At 37.3% G+C, this 20187-nt stretch overlaps 1 protein-coding gene across 2 annotated transcripts in view; it reads left to right on the top strand.

The window, feature by feature from the left end:
• LOC149784326 (intermembrane lipid transfer protein VPS13B-like) overlaps window positions 1–12072 on the top strand; it is a 370899-nt gene extending 358827 nt beyond the window's left edge. For both annotated transcript variants that reach the window (XM_089932368.1, XM_089932367.1), the window contains exons 50-51: window positions 3958–4207; window positions 7055–12072. In XM_089932368.1, coding sequence (XP_089788494.1) covers window positions 3958–4207; window positions 7055–7462 — 658 coding nt within the window. In that variant the 3' untranslated portion in view covers window positions 7463–12072. The remainder of the gene's footprint in view (window positions 1–3957; window positions 4208–7054) is intronic.
• The last annotated feature ends 8115 nt before the right edge of the window (window positions 12073–20187 follow it).

Here is a 20187-nt window from a genome sequence, read left to right as displayed (position 1 = left end):
CTGACGGTGGGAGAGATCACCAGGTCTCACTGGACAGCTACTGCCCGCCTCAAGCTGGGCAGCCCCCAGTCAGTAAGGTGCTGCCTGCCATGGCCTGCCTGCTTCACTGGGTGCATGGAGCTTAGAGAACCATCTCGACAAGTGGGCCACAAAACTCCGCACCAGGAAAGACTAAAAAAAAAGAAAAAAGAAGACTCCAACTCTTCATTTTGCAACCTGGAACATCAGGACCATGTGTCCTGGATTGACCGCTGACCTACAGCAGATCGATGATGCATGAAAGACTGCCGTTATTGACAGAGAACTCTCCCAACTGAACATCGACATTGCTTGCCTCCAGGAGACCCGACTGGCTGACAGCGGCACCATCAGGGAAGCCAATTACATGTTCTTTTGGCAAAGGAACCCCTCGGATGAACCTAGGCAGCATGGTGTAGGCTTTGCCATAAAGAACACACTAATCGCCTTCATTGAACCTCCATCATCAGGTACTGAGAGAATCCTTGCCCTCCGGCTGTCAACATCCTTAGGCCCGGTCAACATCTTCAGTGTGTACGCCCCAACCCTCTGCTCCATGCACGAGGAGAAAGACAAGTTTTATGAGGTTCTGGATCAGGCAATATCCAGTATCCCCAATAATGAAAGCCTTTACTTACTAGGAGACTTCAATGCTAGAGTGGGAGCTGACCATGAGGCCTGGTCCACCTGTCTTGGCTTTTTACGGAAGGGGCAAGATCAACGAGAATAGTCTGCGACTGCTGGAGATGTGCTGCTCCCACATCCTATGTGTGACCAACACTTTCTTCAAATGCAAGGAGATCCACCAGGTTTCGTGGAGACACCCACGTTCACACCACTGGCACCAGCTAGACCTCATCATCACCAGGCATGCAGAACTGGCCAGTGTCCTCCTCACCCAGAGCTACCACAGTACCGATTGTGACATGGACCATTCCCTCGTGGCCAGCAAGGTGCAAATATTACCCAAGAAGCTGCACCACGCCAAGAAGAAAGGTCACCCATGCATCAACACCTGCTGTGCAAGCAACCCAGAGAAAACACAGCAGTTCATCAGCAAACTGAAGGAAGCCCTCACCAAAGTGACACGTGATGACACCATTGACTACAAGTGGTTCCACATCCATGACTCTCTGTACAATTCAGCCATCACAGCTTACGGGAAGAGGGAGCGAAAGAATGTCGACTGGTATGAGGCAAACTGGGAGGAGATGGAGCCTGTGACTGAGGCAAAGAGGAAAGCCCTCCTGGCATACAAGGCTGCACCTAGCCCCAGAACACTACAAGCCCTCAGGATTGCAAGGAACAACGCCCAGAAGACCGACCGCCGCTGTGCCAATACCTACTGGCTGAACCTTTACAACAGTATACAGACAGCTGCCAACACCGGGGATGCAAGAGGAATGTACAAGGGTATCAGAAAGGCGACAGGCCCCCCCCAGCTACAAGACCGCCCCCCTCAAGTCACAGACCAGGGGAAACAACTGCAGCGATGGGTTGAGCAATATCTCGAGCTATATGCAACCCAAAACAATGTCACTGGAACTGCCCTGGATGCCATTCTAGACCTGCCTGTCATGGAGGAGCTAGACACACAGCCCACCCTGGAAGAGCTCGAAAAAGCCATCGATTGCCTTGCCTGTGGGAAGGCTCCTGGAAGCGATGGCATTCCACCTGAAGTCCTCAAGAGCGGAAAACCAGTACTGCCACAGCCCCTACACATACTCCTCTGCCTTTGCTGGGAACAGGGATACATCCCACAGGACATGCATGATGCCAACATCGTAACTTTGTACAAAAACAAAGGAGACCATAGCGACTGCAACAACTACCAGGGCATCTCCCTCCTCAGCATCGTCGGAAAGGCTTTCGCCCGTGTTGCCTTGGCGCACTTGCAGATCCTAGCCTCCTGCATCTACCCAGAGTCCCAGTGTGGATTTTGAGCCGGCAGGTCAACTGTAGACATGATCTTCTCACTCCGTCAGCTGCAGGAGAAGTGTTGCGAGCAGCAGATGTCCCTCTATATTGCCTTCATAAACCTGATGAAGGCGTTTGACCTGGTTAGTCGGAGTGGACTCTTCAGACTCGTGCAGAAGATTGGCTGCCCCCCACTCTGCTTGCTGTCATCATGTTGTTCCATGAGAACATGCACAGCACAGTGTGCTTCAATGGCGCAACTTCTGAAGCATTCCCAGTCATCAGCAGAGTCAAACAAGGCTGTATCCTTGTGCCAACGCTCTTTGCCATCTTCTTCTCCATGCTTCTCCAGTACACATTCAAGGACTGCAGCGAGGGAGTGTACATCCATACCAGGGCTGACGGAAAAGCTGTTCAACATCGGCCGTCTCCATGCTAAGACTAAAGTCACAGAGGTATTCATCCATGAATTGCTCTTCGCCGACGATGCAGCCTTGACATCACACATGGAAGATGGACTTCAGCAGCTGGTATGCCGCCTCTCCCATGCTTGTAAGGAATTTGGACTGACCATCAGTTTGAAGAAAATGAACGTCATGGCGCAGGATGCAGACTCCCCTCCCTCTGTCGCCATTGATGGGTACAACTTGGAAGTTGTGGAGAACTTCACATACATCAGGTCTAACATCTCCAGCTCACTCTCCATTGATTCTGACATGAATGGCAGGATTGCCAAGGCAGCAGCAGTGATGGCCAGACTTAACCAGATAGTCTGGAACAACCCCAACCTCACCGAGAAGACCAAACTGCGTGTCTACCAAGCCTGCGTGCTCAGCTCACTTCTCTGCAGCACCGAAACATGGACCACCTATGGAAGACATGAGAGGAAACTCAACAGCTTCCACCTGAGATGTCTGTGGCGCATTCTGCACATCCAGTGGCAGGACAAAGTACCCAACACAGAGGTTCTAGAATGCGCCAACATGAACAGCATGTTCACCATTATCAGCGAGAGGCGCCTTCGCTGGCTTGGCCATGTCAAGAGAATGGACCCAGGGCACATTCCCAAGGACCTGTTATATGGGGAGTTAGCAGAAGGTGCACGACCAACTGGACGACCACATCTGCGCTACAAAGATGTTTGCATGAAGGATATAAAGACAGCAAACATCAATGTCAATGACTCTGAGAGCTGTGCAAACAACCGTTCCAGCTGGCATCTAGCTGTCAGACAGGAGTTCAAAATGCAGAGGAAGCGAGAAAAATAAAACAAGCTGAAAAGAGAGCCAGAAAGAAAGATAAACAAAAGCTTACTTTGGAGCTACGCCATCGTCTCCCATAGAAGGATGGATGCCAAGAATCCCGTAAATGATGTTTGTAGTGTCTTTATCCCTTAAATGATGTTTGTAGTGTATTAACTCTTTAATTGTGTTTTTTGTATCTTGAATGATGTTTATAGTGCCTCATCTCATTGTTTGATGATTGAAGTGCCTTAACTTCTTGCTTGATGTATGTAGTGCCTTTAATTCTTGTTTTGATGTATGTAAGTGCCTTAACTTCTTGTTTTGATGTATGTAAGTGCCTTAACTTCTTGTTTGATGTATGTAGTGCCTTAACTTCTTGTTTGATGCATGTAGTGCCTTAACTCCTTGAATGATCTTTGTAGTGCCATAACTCATTAAATTTTGTTTGTTGAGCCTTTACTCTTGAATGATCTTTGTAGTGCCATAACTCATTAAATTGTGTTTGTAGAGCCTTTACTCTTGAATAATCTTTGTAGTGCCTTAACTCATTAAATTATGTTTGTATTCATTTAAAGCAGATATAATTCAGATTTAGGCATGATCTTAAAGTAGGAGGAGTTCAGATTTAGGCATCATATTAAAGTAGGTGGAGTTCAGATTTTATGTTTTTGAAGAATCAGTAGTTAGAGTTCAGATTTGTCAGTTTCATTTCATGATGGAAAGTTAAACATTGTCTGCAGTTTACAACTACATGCACTAAATTCTATTTTTTCTCCAGAAAGCTGTTGCATTCTCTACCATCCAGTTCAGTAATCTGCTGCATGGAAGCAGAACAGCTGGATCTGATGGGTATGCGAATATCAGTGAGCCTCATTCTGACACCAGACATTTTGTTTGTTATCAGCCATGAGGATGATGCACAGCAGCAGGCATTTGCTGTGGCAGAGTTGGAATGCTTTGTGAAATCTAGAGATCCTCCAGTCATGAGAATTATCTGGAGAGACTTGGTAACATTTCAAATGGAGGAGGTAAATATTCAAAATACTGTAAACATAATAATTTAGTTTCACTTACTATTCACATTCATGAATTTAATAATTTCATTAATATTGTGACATAAAATTAACATAATTTACTCTTTTTCAGTAGACTTATAGACTTATTGTCTGTGATGCCATTAATATTTAATGATATTTAGTAAGTTTCATTACCTTGCACAGTTTTTCAGAATTGATACTTTTGTATTTTACAGTTGTAAAACCATATTCATCTAAAGTTCTCAGTGGACAGAAGAAACATTTCATACAACAGAGATGGGAATGAATATGTTTTAGGTTAATAATGAGTACATCATGCTAGGATGGACTGATAATTTAATCAAACAAGCTGTTTCATCTAAGTTCTGCTGTACATGCCATGAAAGGTTTTTGTCTGTTTGTATGAGCTACTCTTTAAGGCCTATACAAATGTTGGATAGCATGATATTTTTATGAATCACCCTTTAGGATCTGTACATATGTTGTAGAGTAATCTTTATACAAGCTACTCTTTGGGATCTGTACACATGTTGGACAGTGTGATCTTCATATGAGCTACACTTTAGGATCTGTACAAATGATGGACTGTATGATCATATGAGCTATCCTTTAGGATCTGCACATATGTTGAACAGTGTGTTTTTTTATACAAGCTACTCTTTGGGTTCTGTACACATTGGATAGTGTATCTACATATGAGCTACTCTTTATGATTGCTACATATGTTGGACAGTGATCTTTATATGATGTACTCTTTAGGGTATTACATATATGGGGGCAGTGTAATCTTTATAAGAGGTACTCTTTGGGTTATTACAGATATGGCACAATATAATCTTTGTAAGAGGTACTCTTGGATATGTACAGATGTTGGAGCAGTTTGGTCTTTTGGTTGGATAACTTTGCACACCTAAATACTTACACGGGTCAAAAAGGTTGAAATTGATGGCAAAGCTGGCAATTTCCTGGTATTTCATGTTGTGAATTAGTTGTTTTTCATTTCCTCCTTTGTGATTTTTAGCCCAATCTTGACCTATGATTTTTAGAAATGATGTTATTTATACATTTGTAAACAGTTTGTGACAAGTTTGTAGCACATATGTGATTAATACTGTTGCAAAATGTAGCATTTAACACATGTATGGACTGCATTCAGTAAGAAAGAACATTTGTAGTACTTGGTTGTTAGATATAGCTCCTTTCAAAAAGATTATCTCCAGCATATTGTGAACTCTTCAAAGTCAAGAAGCATGCATAAGACACGAGACAAAATTTTCAGGTAGATTGTTTTTTTATTTTAGCATCATGATTTATGGACATTAATCCAATCCTATTTGCAAAGCCATCAAATCAGTGATATTTTCATTTTCTTCTTTTGTAAATTATTCCAATTTTTGAACAGAGGGCTACAGATATTCTTTCTTTCTTACTGAATCAGTAAATTATAAAATTATAATTAATGGTTTTTATATAATTATGTAATGGAGGAGTTTAGCCTCAAAGATTATTTAAAATTTTGTGTAACTATAAACATAGGTTGGATATATGTGAAAATATAATATTTCCTGTCAATCCATGCAGGGGCCCCAAGTGGCTAAGTGATCTAAAGCACTCACCATCACAGATCATTGCCATCTCACCTCTGTCTGCGTGGGTTCTAGTCTCGGGTTCAGCCAGTGTGGGTATGTGAGAAAGCTTGCCAATAGCTTCTCATGGGTCAGTGGTTCCTTCCAGGGGTTTCCCTGGTTCTTCCTCCACCATTTTTACTATCCGCCATGTATAGCCTATCTTGTGCTGAAAAATGGCATTGAACCCTACAACAACAACAACAATCATGTCATGCAGCACTTGATTGTGTATGCCTACAACAGTTGTACCTGCTGAAACAAAAATGAGTGCTTTGTGAGGTTGAACAAATAAGCAGAAACTGATGTATGTTAGAGACATGGAAATTAATCTTTGATAAAGAAAACATTTGACCAAAAGCCATTCTTATCTCTCTGAAGTTATCTCCCCTTATTTCCTTGACGACAACAACAATAAACTCACTTAGATGCATTGTTGAATCAGACTCGCATTGTTTTCAGATAGGGTCAGATAGTTTATAAAACACAAAAATAATTTAATGTGGCAGATTAGGTCAACCCAATCAGCTGCTGCTTAGGTTGTGTATATTTATATGATCAGCCTATGAAAGTGAAGTGAATTTATGAAAAGGGAGTGGGGATTATCACTACTGTCAAGTGTACTTAACTCATGATCCAATAGGTGGACCACTTATATGAATCATGAGGCAGTAAACATGTTTTTGGCAAGTCCTACACAAGCTAGACTTTGTTGACCAAAATTTTAACAAATAGTTGAGGGAGGTAGATTGTTATGCTTTCATTTACTTAAAAGTTATATTGGCAAGTTAATGTAATGTGGATTTATGTGTGGTTTATAAAGAAAGAATTGTATCAACAGTAAATATCTTGACGTTTATATAGAATTTTTTTGTTTAATGATATGGGCTAAATATAACTTTTCCTTTGAATGTGGCAGCAACATAATCAGTGTTAAATTTTATGTTAAAGTTACACCCCTATATGAAAACTATTTCCACGAACATTTGTTGCTCAGTTCATGAAAAACAAGTTTAACAGATCAGATATTTCTAATCACAATTCATGCTTTTTTTACACACCCCCCCCCCTCCATAATTAACACTGCAACTCAAAAACCATCCAAAAGTAACCTTTCTTTAAATTAAACAACCCTCATCATTTAAGGTTCTTGGGACTTACTGTAGCCATATATGCTTGAAATATACACTCTTTGACTTCATTTCAATTGCAGAATGAAAATGCAAATACAAACAGAGTTGCTGCCTTCATTGATGCAAGCCTTAACTATGTGGAACCTCTCATTCAAGAAGAATCTGCCTCAGTGGTTGTTGTAGATACCAATTTATCCATGAACACAATTCAGGCAGTTTCCATGCCTCAAATTTCCATGGAAACAGTGTCCTATGTACCTCATCATAAGGTTCAGCACAATGAAGAAATTTCAGAACTTACACAGTTTGAAGAGAGACATCTTAGTGACTGTAAATCTGAGGACACCAGCTCTTCTGTAATGGAAACTGTTGCCATGACCATGTTACCACAGTATGACTTCCACATGAATGCAGCATGTATAGATGGATTTATGGGGATATTTAATCTTGTCAGAAACAGATTAACAGGCAAAGGATTTGATGTCTAAAGGATCCTGTTATACAACAGTTATTCTGACATCCAAGAGCTTTTTGTAAATTGTTCTAACTCATTCGATCTGGTTGGTTAATGAAGCTCATTTTTTGTCTTAAAGTTAATTAAGAAAAACTGTTTTTGTCTTTGTAAAAAATATATGCCATTACTGCAAACATTCAGATCATAAAGTCAAAATAAATTTAAAGAAAGTTTAAAAAAATTGGAAATATTGGTGTTTAATTGCATCAAAATGTAAGCAGTTCATACAAATTTTCATTGTCAATCTTGCATTGTTTTGTTTAGTTTTGCTAACAATGATTTTCATCAAGAAATCCAAAGTTCAAAAGTGAAAAAAAACAAATTATAAAATCAATGTCATGGCCTGAAAATGTATCCAGGTCATCTACATATCAATAAAAATATGCCTGCCAAATTTAATTTCACTAGCATAGATGGCTCATTAGCTCAAGGCCATGTGAACTTATTATATGGCCATGCATCTATCATAGGTTGCCAGTTAACAATTGCAGCCCATATTATTAATCCCAATTTTGATCATATTGTGAATGTTGGCTTATGTTGTAATGATCTCAGACAAATTTGATAATAAGTGAGATCTTTGCATCTTAATGATATAATCTTGCATCTGATTGTTATATTACTACTTTGGAGGACATAAAACTGAAACTAATAAAGCCTGAAATTTACAATTATCAAGATCTTGGACAAGTTTGATAATGAGTTAGATCTATGCATATTACTGAGTTGTTGTTGCTTTGATTGGCTGAGTTTGTTACCGCACTGTATGATACCAATATATAAGCATATGATACCAATATCACAGGCATATTCAAAAATGATTGAGGACTATGCATATTAGTGAGGTGTTATGAGTCTGTGCTCTTAAAATAAGTAACAGAAAAGAGTGAAAGGCAACAATCTTTGTAAAATTTAACAAATAATTTATTTCCATTGAATACAAAGTGAAAATGAGAAAAACAAGACCTTACGGTATTGCAAATTAATCCCAAAATAATCCAAGAATTACAGGCACAAGTCCTAATAATTTTAAGTCCTGAATAAAACTTGGTACAAGTCCAGAATAAATCCCAAAACTTACAGCGATGATGTGACTGTTATAGCTCCTAGTGTGTTGATGTGCCAACAGTCTTTTGTTGAATCACAGAAATATAATTCCAGGTCTGAATACACTATAAATTCCAGTGAATGTCTCTATCCAAGAATTTTATCAGTGCACTTTTGTATTTCCAGAGAAAATAATCCCTATTCAATAATTTGAATAAATAAAATTCATCCCAACTGGACACAACATAATACAACTTAAAAGTGATAGATGTTAAAGTACTAATGATAAAATCCTCTCAGTTACAATATATATAGTTTTCTACTTGACCCAGGTCACAGTTAGCTTTTTCTATAAATTAAAAAAACTATTACCTAATGGAAAATAACCTTCTAGAATCATCCTGATGTTTACAAAATGAAAAACAATAACCTGTAAAATTCAATTGCTTTTAATGAAATAAAAAAAATACTAACAAACAAACAATGCAAATTAAATATACATAACAGGAGATCTTTAAGTCATATTTCCAATCTGATTTGTTCAGATTTGGAATGAAGGTTTAAATGGGGAAGATCGCACATTGGTCATAAGCATGGTCACTGCATTATATAGAAATGATTTTGCATCAGATTGGCTTGTTAATACACCAGAAGATTTGAATTTTTTCAATAAATTTGGTAAACAGGCTTGAATACCATGTTTATGTGACTTTTCATGTGATCATGTATGAAAGATTACTCATATATTGAGGACTTTAAAACATCTACCTAATAATTAATTTTAAATTAATATGCATCTGAATTAATTGTACTGGCAGTATCATGCACAAGTTCAGTACAGTGTGACCCTGTAATAGCCCACTCCATTATAACACAAATATGGATATAACATGATTGTGGCATGGCTCCCAAAATTTCATATACATGTACTTTTCTCATACACATTTTTTTTCTCTCTTAAAAATATGAAAGGTAACGTGTAAAAAGTTTATTATCAATTTTGGGGAAGAGATCATGTATGAATTCTAATATAAGATGATTGTGGCATGGCTCCTGCAATTTCGTATACATGTATTTATCTTGTACACAAAGAAAGTTTATTTCTTCTTAAAAGTACAAAAAATAACATGTTGCATGTTTATTCAGGTTTCACACTGGGTTTTGCCAGTGTTGCAAATTGAGATTTATCTTCCTTACTGGCTACAAAACATGCCTTTAATTCTCCCAACATTGTTGGCTATTTAAACTTGTATATACAACTTGGGTTTGGACGGAAGAAAGTCAGAGGCACCATGTAAGGAAGCCACAACTGGATATAAAATGCACTGGAATTTATATGTTGTTAGATTAAAAAATTAATTGTTCATATTGACTAACCAACTTAACAGTATGTTGTTTTATCATAATCCACTTATTCTGACATCTGGCCTGAGCACTGTATGCTAGAGATCAAAGCAATTATTTAAATAACATTTCTGGTAGCAGAGATCAACCCTTTGAGGCACTATGTCATAATGGATCTTTGAGGCACAATGTCATAATGGAAATAGTGTTTGATTATTGGCCACTTCCTTGTAATTAATATATTTAATTTGACATACGTCTGTATGTAGATGGTTTAGTCAACTTCCTGTTCTTTTCATTCATAGAATTAAACCCTTCAGAACATTCATATTTTCTGTGGTAATTTCTGTCAGAAGAGAACAGAACAGTTGTGTATTAATTGTCTGTTGGTCTTTTTAAAACAAATCTGGTGCATGCTTGGAAGGCAGCATCACTCTGCCACCAAAACTGTCACAAAAAATTAAGAGAAAAAACCCAACACAGATCTACTTCTTGGTCTATATATGCTACTGGGAAAAGTAACTGCTACAATTGATCAAATGATGGCTAATTCCTTTTGCTTTTAAAATATACCCAGAAAAAATACTTTTACTGAAACTTTAAAGAAAACTGATCTCCTTTGAAGCACTGATCATTCTGTATAAATACTAAACAAATGAAGAAAAATAATTCAGTCTCAATCAGTGTTCTACAATTATTTGATGCTGATGCAATAAGAAACAGACATCTGTTTGGTCATATAAAGTTGTCCTTTCAATAACTTAAATAATACATGCACCCTGCATCAAAGAAAGCCAACTCCAGTCTTCAAAAAAAACAACCTTTCATCAAAGAAACTCAGCAGAAAACTTTAATAAAATAGAATCTGATAGATTGCATTTTCCAAAGTGACTGAAACATGTTTATTGTGCCATAATTGCAATGGGAGTAGCTGGTACAGGAAAGTAACATTTCCATTGGTCAGAACGTTACCACGTGATCAAAATGAATTGCATTCATTTCTGTATGAACTGTAAGGAGAACTACTTTTCCACTTCTATAAATAGAGGAATGTGTACAGCATATGATAAACATTGGTTGAAGGACTGGTATTATGATGACCTTATTATGATCAAGCAGAACAATCCCAAGTGCTATATATAGCTACGTAACAGAAAAACCCCAAACATGTATTACTACGCTCACTTAAGATTTCTATTTTTTAATGATGCAAACAAAATAACATGACGAATAATTGAAATTTCAATTATAAGAGTTTAACGTTTTTTCTGAGTTTATCGTGGTATAAACTGTCAGTTGCCGACTCACACAGCTTACATAATGCCCTTCTTTAAACTCTGAACTCTTACATGAAAGTTTCAATTATGCAGGGGAAAAAATGTGCGCACAGTCACTACCATTGGTGGCATAAAACGCAAATTAAATTTCCAATCTTTTGAAACCACAGATATATGGTAGTAAAGTTGACTGAAGATGGGGTATCTTGCAGAGATGTTTGTAAAAAATTTTAATTTGTTCAAGTTTTCATTTCCCTATCAATAGCCTCATCCCCTGAGTAGCCTCAGTAAGATGATACTGTCTCCAGCTGACCAAAATCTATTCCAGTTTAAGTACATGTACATGTAACATGTAAACAGATATAGCCATGTGCTACTTGTGACAATTTTAGTGAATTGTTAAGTGACAAATGGATATTAATCAAAACATTTTTTTATATATACTTGTGATTCGTGTTTTCAAAGAGGATAAAAGTCATACATGAATTTTATAACATGTGATCTACATGTATACTTGAATTCATGGATTTATTACATACATGTACAGTACTTAACAGATTATGGATTGTACTACACCAATGTAAGTTGTCAATATACAAATGTTGTTCAGACTAGTTTGTCTTTATTTAATCTAAAGCACATATTTTTTCACCAGCTTTTATTACCCTCCACCCCTGCCATATTTTAAGTAAATGCATAATTTTCTTCAGCTAACTGACTATAATATAGTTTGGTCTATAACATGGTTGGGCTCTATAGACCCCAGCTACCGTGTTATAGTGGGGTCATACAGTTATTTTGTTTGAATTTGCTTATCTGTGTATATTGTATTAGATAAGTTTCAAAATGGACAACTATTCCATCGTCACACCTTTATTCATACTCTACATGATTCAAATAAATTATACCCCAATGACCCGAAAGAGTGAAAGTTGATTGTTTGCTTTAAAATGAGAATTTGTCCTTTTTTCATGCCATTCTGCTTATTATACCTTTTAAATATTTCCATTTAGCTGAAACTTTGGTCAGAGAGGAAATAGTAATAAAATAGTAAAAGAAATTATAAAAGAATGCATACTTTAGTTTGAAAGATCCATATATATTGTGCAACGAGTCATCCTAGCATTTAACATGTTGTGTTTGTTTTTTCTGCGAGTGAGACAATGTCTACTTTCCCAACAAAAGACAGTGGTCTCTGTTCTTGTTTAATAACTGCCTTTAGTTAGGCTGCATTGAGACTATCATTTCTATTCATGCCAAGCATTGTAACTTTGTATTCAAAGAAGTGTTATCTTTTGACAAAACTGTCACTGATTTTTTTAATGATACTTACAAGAGTAACAACTGGCAAATACAGTACCTAACACATACATAGATGTACCTAACACATACATAGATGTACATAACACATACATAGATGTACATAACACATACATAGATGTACCTAATACATACATAGATGTACATAACACATACATAGATGTACCTAATACATACATAGATGTACATAACACATACATAAATGTATATTGTTAAAGTAAATAAATACCAAGCATCCAAAACCCTAAAATGCTTATTATGATAATGGAGTCTGTAATGTGTATTTGGATTTGCTAAATAGAATGAATGCCTTACTGTAAATATTTGTCTATATTTTATCCAAATTTAGCTCTCTATGAAGGACACTGGTAGGCATTCTTTTCATAGGATCAGAAAGAGCGTTATCTGTTGATTTACATGCACAAAAAGGCCAAGGTTCTTCTAGTAATTTCATTTTAATATACATCCTGTTGAAAACAGATAATACCATTTTTATGCATCATTCTTCAAAATTCTTAAAGCAACTAAAAATCAAAATGTCAGGCAATCAGCAATAGAAGCACAGAACATATTTTCTGTATGCATCAAATTTATTTCAGGGCACCGAGTGGCCAAGTGGTCTAAAGCACTCACCGTTACAGATCACTGCCATCTCATCTCTGTCTGCGTGGGTTCGAGTCGTGGGTTCAGCCTACATTGATATGTGAGAAAGCTTGCCAGTAGCTTCTTGTGGGTCGGTGGTTCTTTCTGGGGGTTTCCCGGGTTCTTCCTCCACCATTAATACTGGCCGCCATGTATAGCCTATCTTGTGCTGAAAAATGGCATTAAACCCTACAACAACAACAACAACAAATTTATTTCTATTTTTATATGTATATATATATATTTGGATGTATACTTCAATTCAAAAACACACTGATCTTATGATTTTACAATTCAGTTGTCGGTAGAATTTAAATTTTTCAATAATAAAACAATTTTTGATGTACAAAATTTTGTGCTAAAATTAATATCTTTATAGACTGATTGTGTACAAAACGTGGAGGATAAAAAAGGACATGATTTATTGTATATAATCAGAGTATCATATAAATATAATTCTGAAGTCTTTGCATATTAATCTTACATGTGATTGGCTGATCTTCTAAGGGCTGTTCCATTAAGACATACATGGGACCCATGGAAGGCACTTTTAAAGTATATTACTCACCTATAGATGCAATTTAGAACTTTCTTATCATTTTAATATGAAATCTTTGAATCAAAGTACCCTGGCATATATTTTTTAAAACTGCTTTCCCATTTTGCCATGTATGTTTTAATGGAATAGCCATAACTGGCTTTGTTATTTCTTAAAATATTTGATAAAAATTTAGTAAATAGGTCTTCATCATCAAGAATATTTTTTCAAGATCTATGCTTATTCATAGACATCACGTCAGTAGATCTCAAAATTTTGATCAGCATATTGGCTTTTAAACCAGTCGATTTTTTTCTCTTCATACATTTTACACGTTTTAAGGGGATTGAAAACCAAACAAGTACATTTTTGGCCATAATGGTTTTTAGCAGCAGAAAGGGTGAACAACCTCTAATTGACTCACTCTCTATTCGTAAAAATAAGCCTACCTCGATTTGGAAAAAAGGTTCGCAGTGAGTGAAGCGAAGGATTTTACCAATCGAGTGCCAAGTAGGAGACTTCGCCCTCTCTGCTGCTATTAATTAAAAATTGTTGTATCAAATAATGGTTCATCCAGAATCTTATACTGCTGGAGAGCAACTAGAAGCAATTAAGAAATTTCTCTCTGTGAGAGATTCTTTCAGAAAAAACCTACAAGAATGGCAAGAAGCCCAAGTTGAATATGCAGAAGGTTCAGAACATTTGTTTAAACCTGTTACTAAAGTTACTGAAAGAGTTGCTACTGAAGGTCTTCTTCCGTCAGTCAAATAAACCGCTGAACAAATTGCAAAGATAGCTGCAGTTCAACCTCAACTTGAAGATGAAGGTCAAGAAACACTTGAAGGTGCTGTTGGTGAAAAACCCAAAAAAGGAAAAAGAGGAATTGATTTTAGGGAAAAATTTACTAAAAAAAAGTATACAAGAATTAAAAACTATTAATTGAAAACTAGACAGGATAAGGCCAAGTTTGTTGAGTTTGCTGCCAAACGTTTTCCTTTCAGAGATCAATTTTTAAAACCTGAATACGTTAAAAAAGTAAATATTGATGCAAGAAATAATTGGGTGTTTAAAATAAATCGAAATGTTGATTATATAGACAAAGAAAATATTGATTATAAAATTTATTCAGCAGGAGCAGAAAGTCATAATAAAACACTAAAATAACAAAGAGAGCAGGAAAAAGAACAAAAACAAAAAGGAAGGTAACAAAAATAAAAGGAAAGGGAACAAAAACGAGAACAACAACAAAAACGACGACAAGAATGACAGCTACAAACTTCCCAGCAAGAGCATTCCTATCAACTTCCTCCTCCATTGCAACAAATGGAAAAAGAATCGACTGAAGAAGAATTTTATGATGAGCCTGACATTGGTGCTACTGGTAGTGGTTTTATGAGAAGTGGTCTTGTTTGTCCTTATAATATCCTCGATGACGTACAACGGTTAGAAATTCTCATAGTAGGAGTGCGTGTTGGTAATAATTCTCCAGAAAAAAATTAATGAAGCAGCTGATATTTGTCAACGAATGTTCACAGGTGGTCTCATGGATATTAACATTGACCGAGAACTTATTGATGAACTCGTTGACGAGTATCACAATGATTAGATAAATGGCAAGTAAAATAAGATGATCATACACAATAGTCAGCATGGACCTGTAATGGTCGGAGCAATAAACTCACTATTAACAACCTACACACCAATTTACGGAGATGGACTTGATGTTGTTCTGGGATTATTCAGAAGGTTAACTCCAAAAGTAGCACCTGTTGCAAAACAATTATCAATGAAGGCTATTGATGTTGTTCATGAAAAAGCTCCCGGTGCAATCGTCAATGTTGCTGGTAAGGCGTTCTTAGCAATCAAAGAAAGACTAGCATGATTAATACGACGAAAATCACAGCCAGTAAAATTACCAAGTACAGAAGCCATGCCTGCAGATGTCAGTAAAATAATCAATCAAGCTGCAAATCAGAAACTGGCATCGCTGACAGATCAAGGACTCGGTGAAACGGAATAAATTTTCAAGTTTAATATTAGGAAGCAGAGTTTTCTGAAGGCGATAATCCTTGTGTTAGATGAAAATAATTATAATAAAAATGTTTAAGCACATATCCGACACAGCATTTGACATGGAAGCACCGGTCCTTAAGGATGAAAGTGTGCGTTATTAACAATTTTATTCTTATGACGCACGACTACCAAATCAACAGGGAAGAATTGAACTGCAAGTTCATGATACGAGCAGATACTTTTTACCCGCTAAGGCTTTCATTGAGGTACAAGGTGAAATTATAAAAGCAGATGATACTGCATATGCAGTTGGGGCTGAAATTGGTTTTGTCAGCAGCCGCATCATGGCAATGTTTGATAGTGCTACTTATTTGATTGATGGAAAAAACATTGAGACAGTACAGAAAGATGTTGACGTTGCTACAACAATAATAGGACTAGCAATATACTCTGATGATTACACAAGGTCAGCCGGTCCAACGATGATGTTTGCAAAAGATAATTCTGACGACCCTGAAAGCGATCAGTATACCAAAAGATGACCCAAAAAACACTGCCACTGCCGATGACGCAAATGTGGAGTCGATAATTATTGAAGCTAACTTAAATCACAACTTAGGATTTGCAACACGAAGAGCGATGTTGAAGGGGGATCGTAGAAATTTCTCATGCACAATTCCACCATCACATATCTTTGGTTTTTGCAGAAATGTAATAAAAGCTGTCTTTGGAGCTAAACACACAGTTGTACTTGTTAAAAAGGGTTCTGACATTGAAGTGCTCTGGAGACCTGCTGGAACCGATCCTGGTAAAGTAATACTAACAAAACTTTCATTGTGGATGCAGGTAATGACTCAAACGATTGCAGAAGAACAGTAACTATTATTGGACACAGGTGGTAAGTCTCTGTTGTTGTGGTTGACAACAACTACAGACAGTATAGAATCTAACATTAACGGGCAATTTACATGGTACATAGCATCACAGCAAAATGTTTCTGCACCACAACATATATTTATTGCACTTCAGGATACTGTGCGATTGTGCTCACAAGAACGTAGCCATATGATATTTGACCGACTTGGTGTTACCGAGGTCCCTTTGTGAATAAACGGACAACAAGAACCAACAGAAAGCATACTACTGAATTATGAGCACAATCATGGAGCACGTGTGTGTATCATCAGTTAATGACATTCATGGGTTGTGATCAAAATGTAGATACTGGATTGCAAATCTCACAACATGATTTTATAAATAGATATCCAGTCTATTACTTTTCACTGGAGCATCTTGATTTATCCAAACAATCTGTCGTTGATATACAATTCAGAGCCAGAGTGAATAAAGGTGCTGTTGCTAATTACAGAGTAATCACGGTCATACTCAGTAACAAAGCAATTTTACTTGAAGGTGGAAGTTGTTGAATGAGAGTTGTTGATGCACCAGTGGAAAATCTTCAATCATTGTGATTTAGAAATGAGTATTTTATAAAATGTCATATAATCATGTTAGTGTCAGTCTGACTCCTGGTCAGATCAAAAAATTACAGTCCACATCGGCGAAAAAATGTGGAACAACAATAATGCTAAAGCACAATCAAATCGCAGGTGGTGAAAATAAACTGTCATTGACAGTGCATCAACTTAAACATCTCAATGACGACAAACAATCCAAGACTGGAATACGATTTAAACTTTTTTGCTGGTGCTATCAACAACATAGTTAAAAGTGGAGGAATATTTCCACTTCTTGCGGCAATACCAGTGCTGATCGCTTCTGCTGCCCCAGCTGTTGCAAAGGCAGCTGCATTAGGTGCTGTTGGAACCGTCGCTGGAATGGCATTAAAAAAAGCAATGGAAAAGGGATTAAGACTTCTGGAAACTTACCTAGGAAAAGGTCTGAGACTTCCAGGAATGCATCTAGGACGATCCGTTCAAGGAAAAGGTCTAAGACTTCCAGGAAATTACCTGGGGAATTGTCTGAGACTTCCAGGAACTTATCTAGGAAAAGGTCTGAGACTTCCGGGAATTTATCTATGTTGAACCCACAATGGGGTTTTACACCGATGTCAAAGTTTTATTTACTTGATGCGGCTAAACAACTCAAAATAAAAAACTTAAGACGTGTTTTTATGCGAGATCAATTACCACAACAACCAAACATCGCTGAAACCAGTATTATTAATCTCGATAACAGCACTGGACCTGGAACTCACTAGGTATCATACGCGATTGACCCTTGTGGGATTGTTAATTTTGACTTGTATGATTTAGCTCCGCCGCAGGAATTTATCAGATATGTCACGCCGTACAATGTGCCAATCTGGTATTCGACGTTACCAACACAAAAAGTAACCGATCCGCCAATATGCGGCCATGAAGCAATTGCGGTGCTCGAGTCTATATCAAAATCATCATTACCGCCTCACAAAGCTGTGCACAATTATACAAGTCAGCGTTGGAAATCTATGATTTGAAAATAACGAAAAGAATAATGGTTGATATTTACGGAAGATTTCGTAGTGATATTAGTAAAAAAAAAAATTCTGACAAATTTATCAAAGTATGTGACCAAAGACGATCTTAATGATCTCATGAACCTGGCAGAAGTTGACCGGGATGAGGTTGCAGTTTTTCAGGACCGATATGGTAGGCTAAAAACCAGCAACATCAAATGGAATGATATAGTTTGACGAGTACTCTGTGCGGTCACGGATAACATTACTGTGTTTACTGATGGCAGTAGAATCAGAGATTCAAGTATATCGTTTACAACCATCAGAGATGAAATTGCAAGAAGCACAGCTAATCGTTTGAAGAATACCGGTGACACAATGACAGGTGAACTCAGCATGAACGGAAATAAAATAGTAGTGCTCGGAGACCCAACATCCGACGAATACGCGGCAACCAAAAAATATGTGTACGTTAACTACAGCACCGTAAATTATCCATGTTACGGGCCGAGTGTGTCATTCATGTGGGTATGTTCACGAATCTTCGTAGAAATTTTAGAAAAATTGATGAAATCGCAGATGTTTTCTCTGGTACTCCATTGACCGCTGATATGAAACTCTGATATCAAGACAAATATTGATACAATTAAGAAAACACTCGAAGACATCGTAAGTGGAATTCCTGATATCGTTAACAAAATTAATCTGTTTAAAATTCCTCACACGCAGATCACCAACCTAGTATACATGGTGTCATCGGGATTCGCAACATGGTCACATCAGAATAAAACTCTCAAACATACTGCAGAAGTCACGGGTGTGTATAGATTGTCTGTGTTCAGTGCTGCAAAATTTGACATATTTACAATGTATCCCTTCAACCGATAAGTTTTCTGGGGTTTGTGTCTGTTGTGTTAAATAGTGGAACCAAAGAAATATTTATACTGGAAGCAGCTGAAAAGAAATTAACCGCAATATCTTACTGGTGGTGTCTGGAATTTGTTGCTGAAACGCCTCCGTTGGTTACTGTGTAAAATAATAATGGCGTTGACAGAGTCAAGTGTTCAGAAAAATAGATATGATCAAGTACGTGAATGGCAATCAGCGTAAAAACCATCATTGACAAATATACCGAAGATCTGCAGTTTCCATTGATGTTGTAGTATACTCAGTATCTACACTCGTTGTGTCCACCGGGGAGGTATTATCAGAGCTGACCCTGCTAACGGTAGCAATAGTAACAATATGTGTTTCATCAGCAGCAGCAATTGCTGGGGCTTTTAATATTATCGCGAAAAAGATATCCACGTGCACGAGTACAAAATTGCACGACTATGTTGTGCGATTAAGTACAGCCATGGCCACGTACTCGAAATTATCATTGTTGATATCATCCAGCCTCGACGACACAACAATATCAGATTCCGAATTTACCAACATGGTTAAGATATACAATGAAGTAAATGATTTAGAAAACCGCCATTTGAAAAATGAAAATTTAAATAATGACCGAACTACTTCAGCAGATAGCTGCGAACAAAGCACCGATAAAAGCAACGTTGATATCGACAAGCTCAACAAACCCTGAATTCAGTATTAATTTTCCACCTGCGATTTCAGTAAAAGAAATCGCTCTTGCACAGTTGCGAGTATACCACAGTTAGCCAAATATCAGATCAAAACCAGTCGGTAGATTACAACCAAATAATTTGTTGGTGTTTGCAAATAAAAATAAACCCGATGGAACCCCGGACTGGAAAGTTGTTGAGATACCGACTAAAAGTTATCGAACAGATCAATGATGAATTTGCACGCGGAATAAAAAATATCACAGGCCAGGAATCCAAAATAAAAATAACAATTCATGAACCAACACTGCCTGCGGCCATGGAGATAAATTCTCCCGATTAAGCTGTTGATATATATCAACCATCAATCAGAACAGTGTTAGGCTGGCCTGATGTTGCACCGCCGATACCTCCACCACCACCTGAAACAGCGTGGTCTGATTTTACGACGAATAATGCTTCATACTCGAAAGGAGAAAGATTTATTGGAGT

This window comes from Sinohyriopsis cumingii, chromosome 14, assembly GCF_028554795.1.
Source record: "Sinohyriopsis cumingii isolate HCF-2022 chromosome 14, ASM2855479v2, whole genome shotgun sequence".
Lineage (NCBI taxonomy): Eukaryota > Metazoa > Mollusca > Bivalvia > Unionida > Unionidae > Sinohyriopsis > Sinohyriopsis cumingii.
This window is presented reverse-complemented; position numbering and strand designations above follow the sequence as displayed.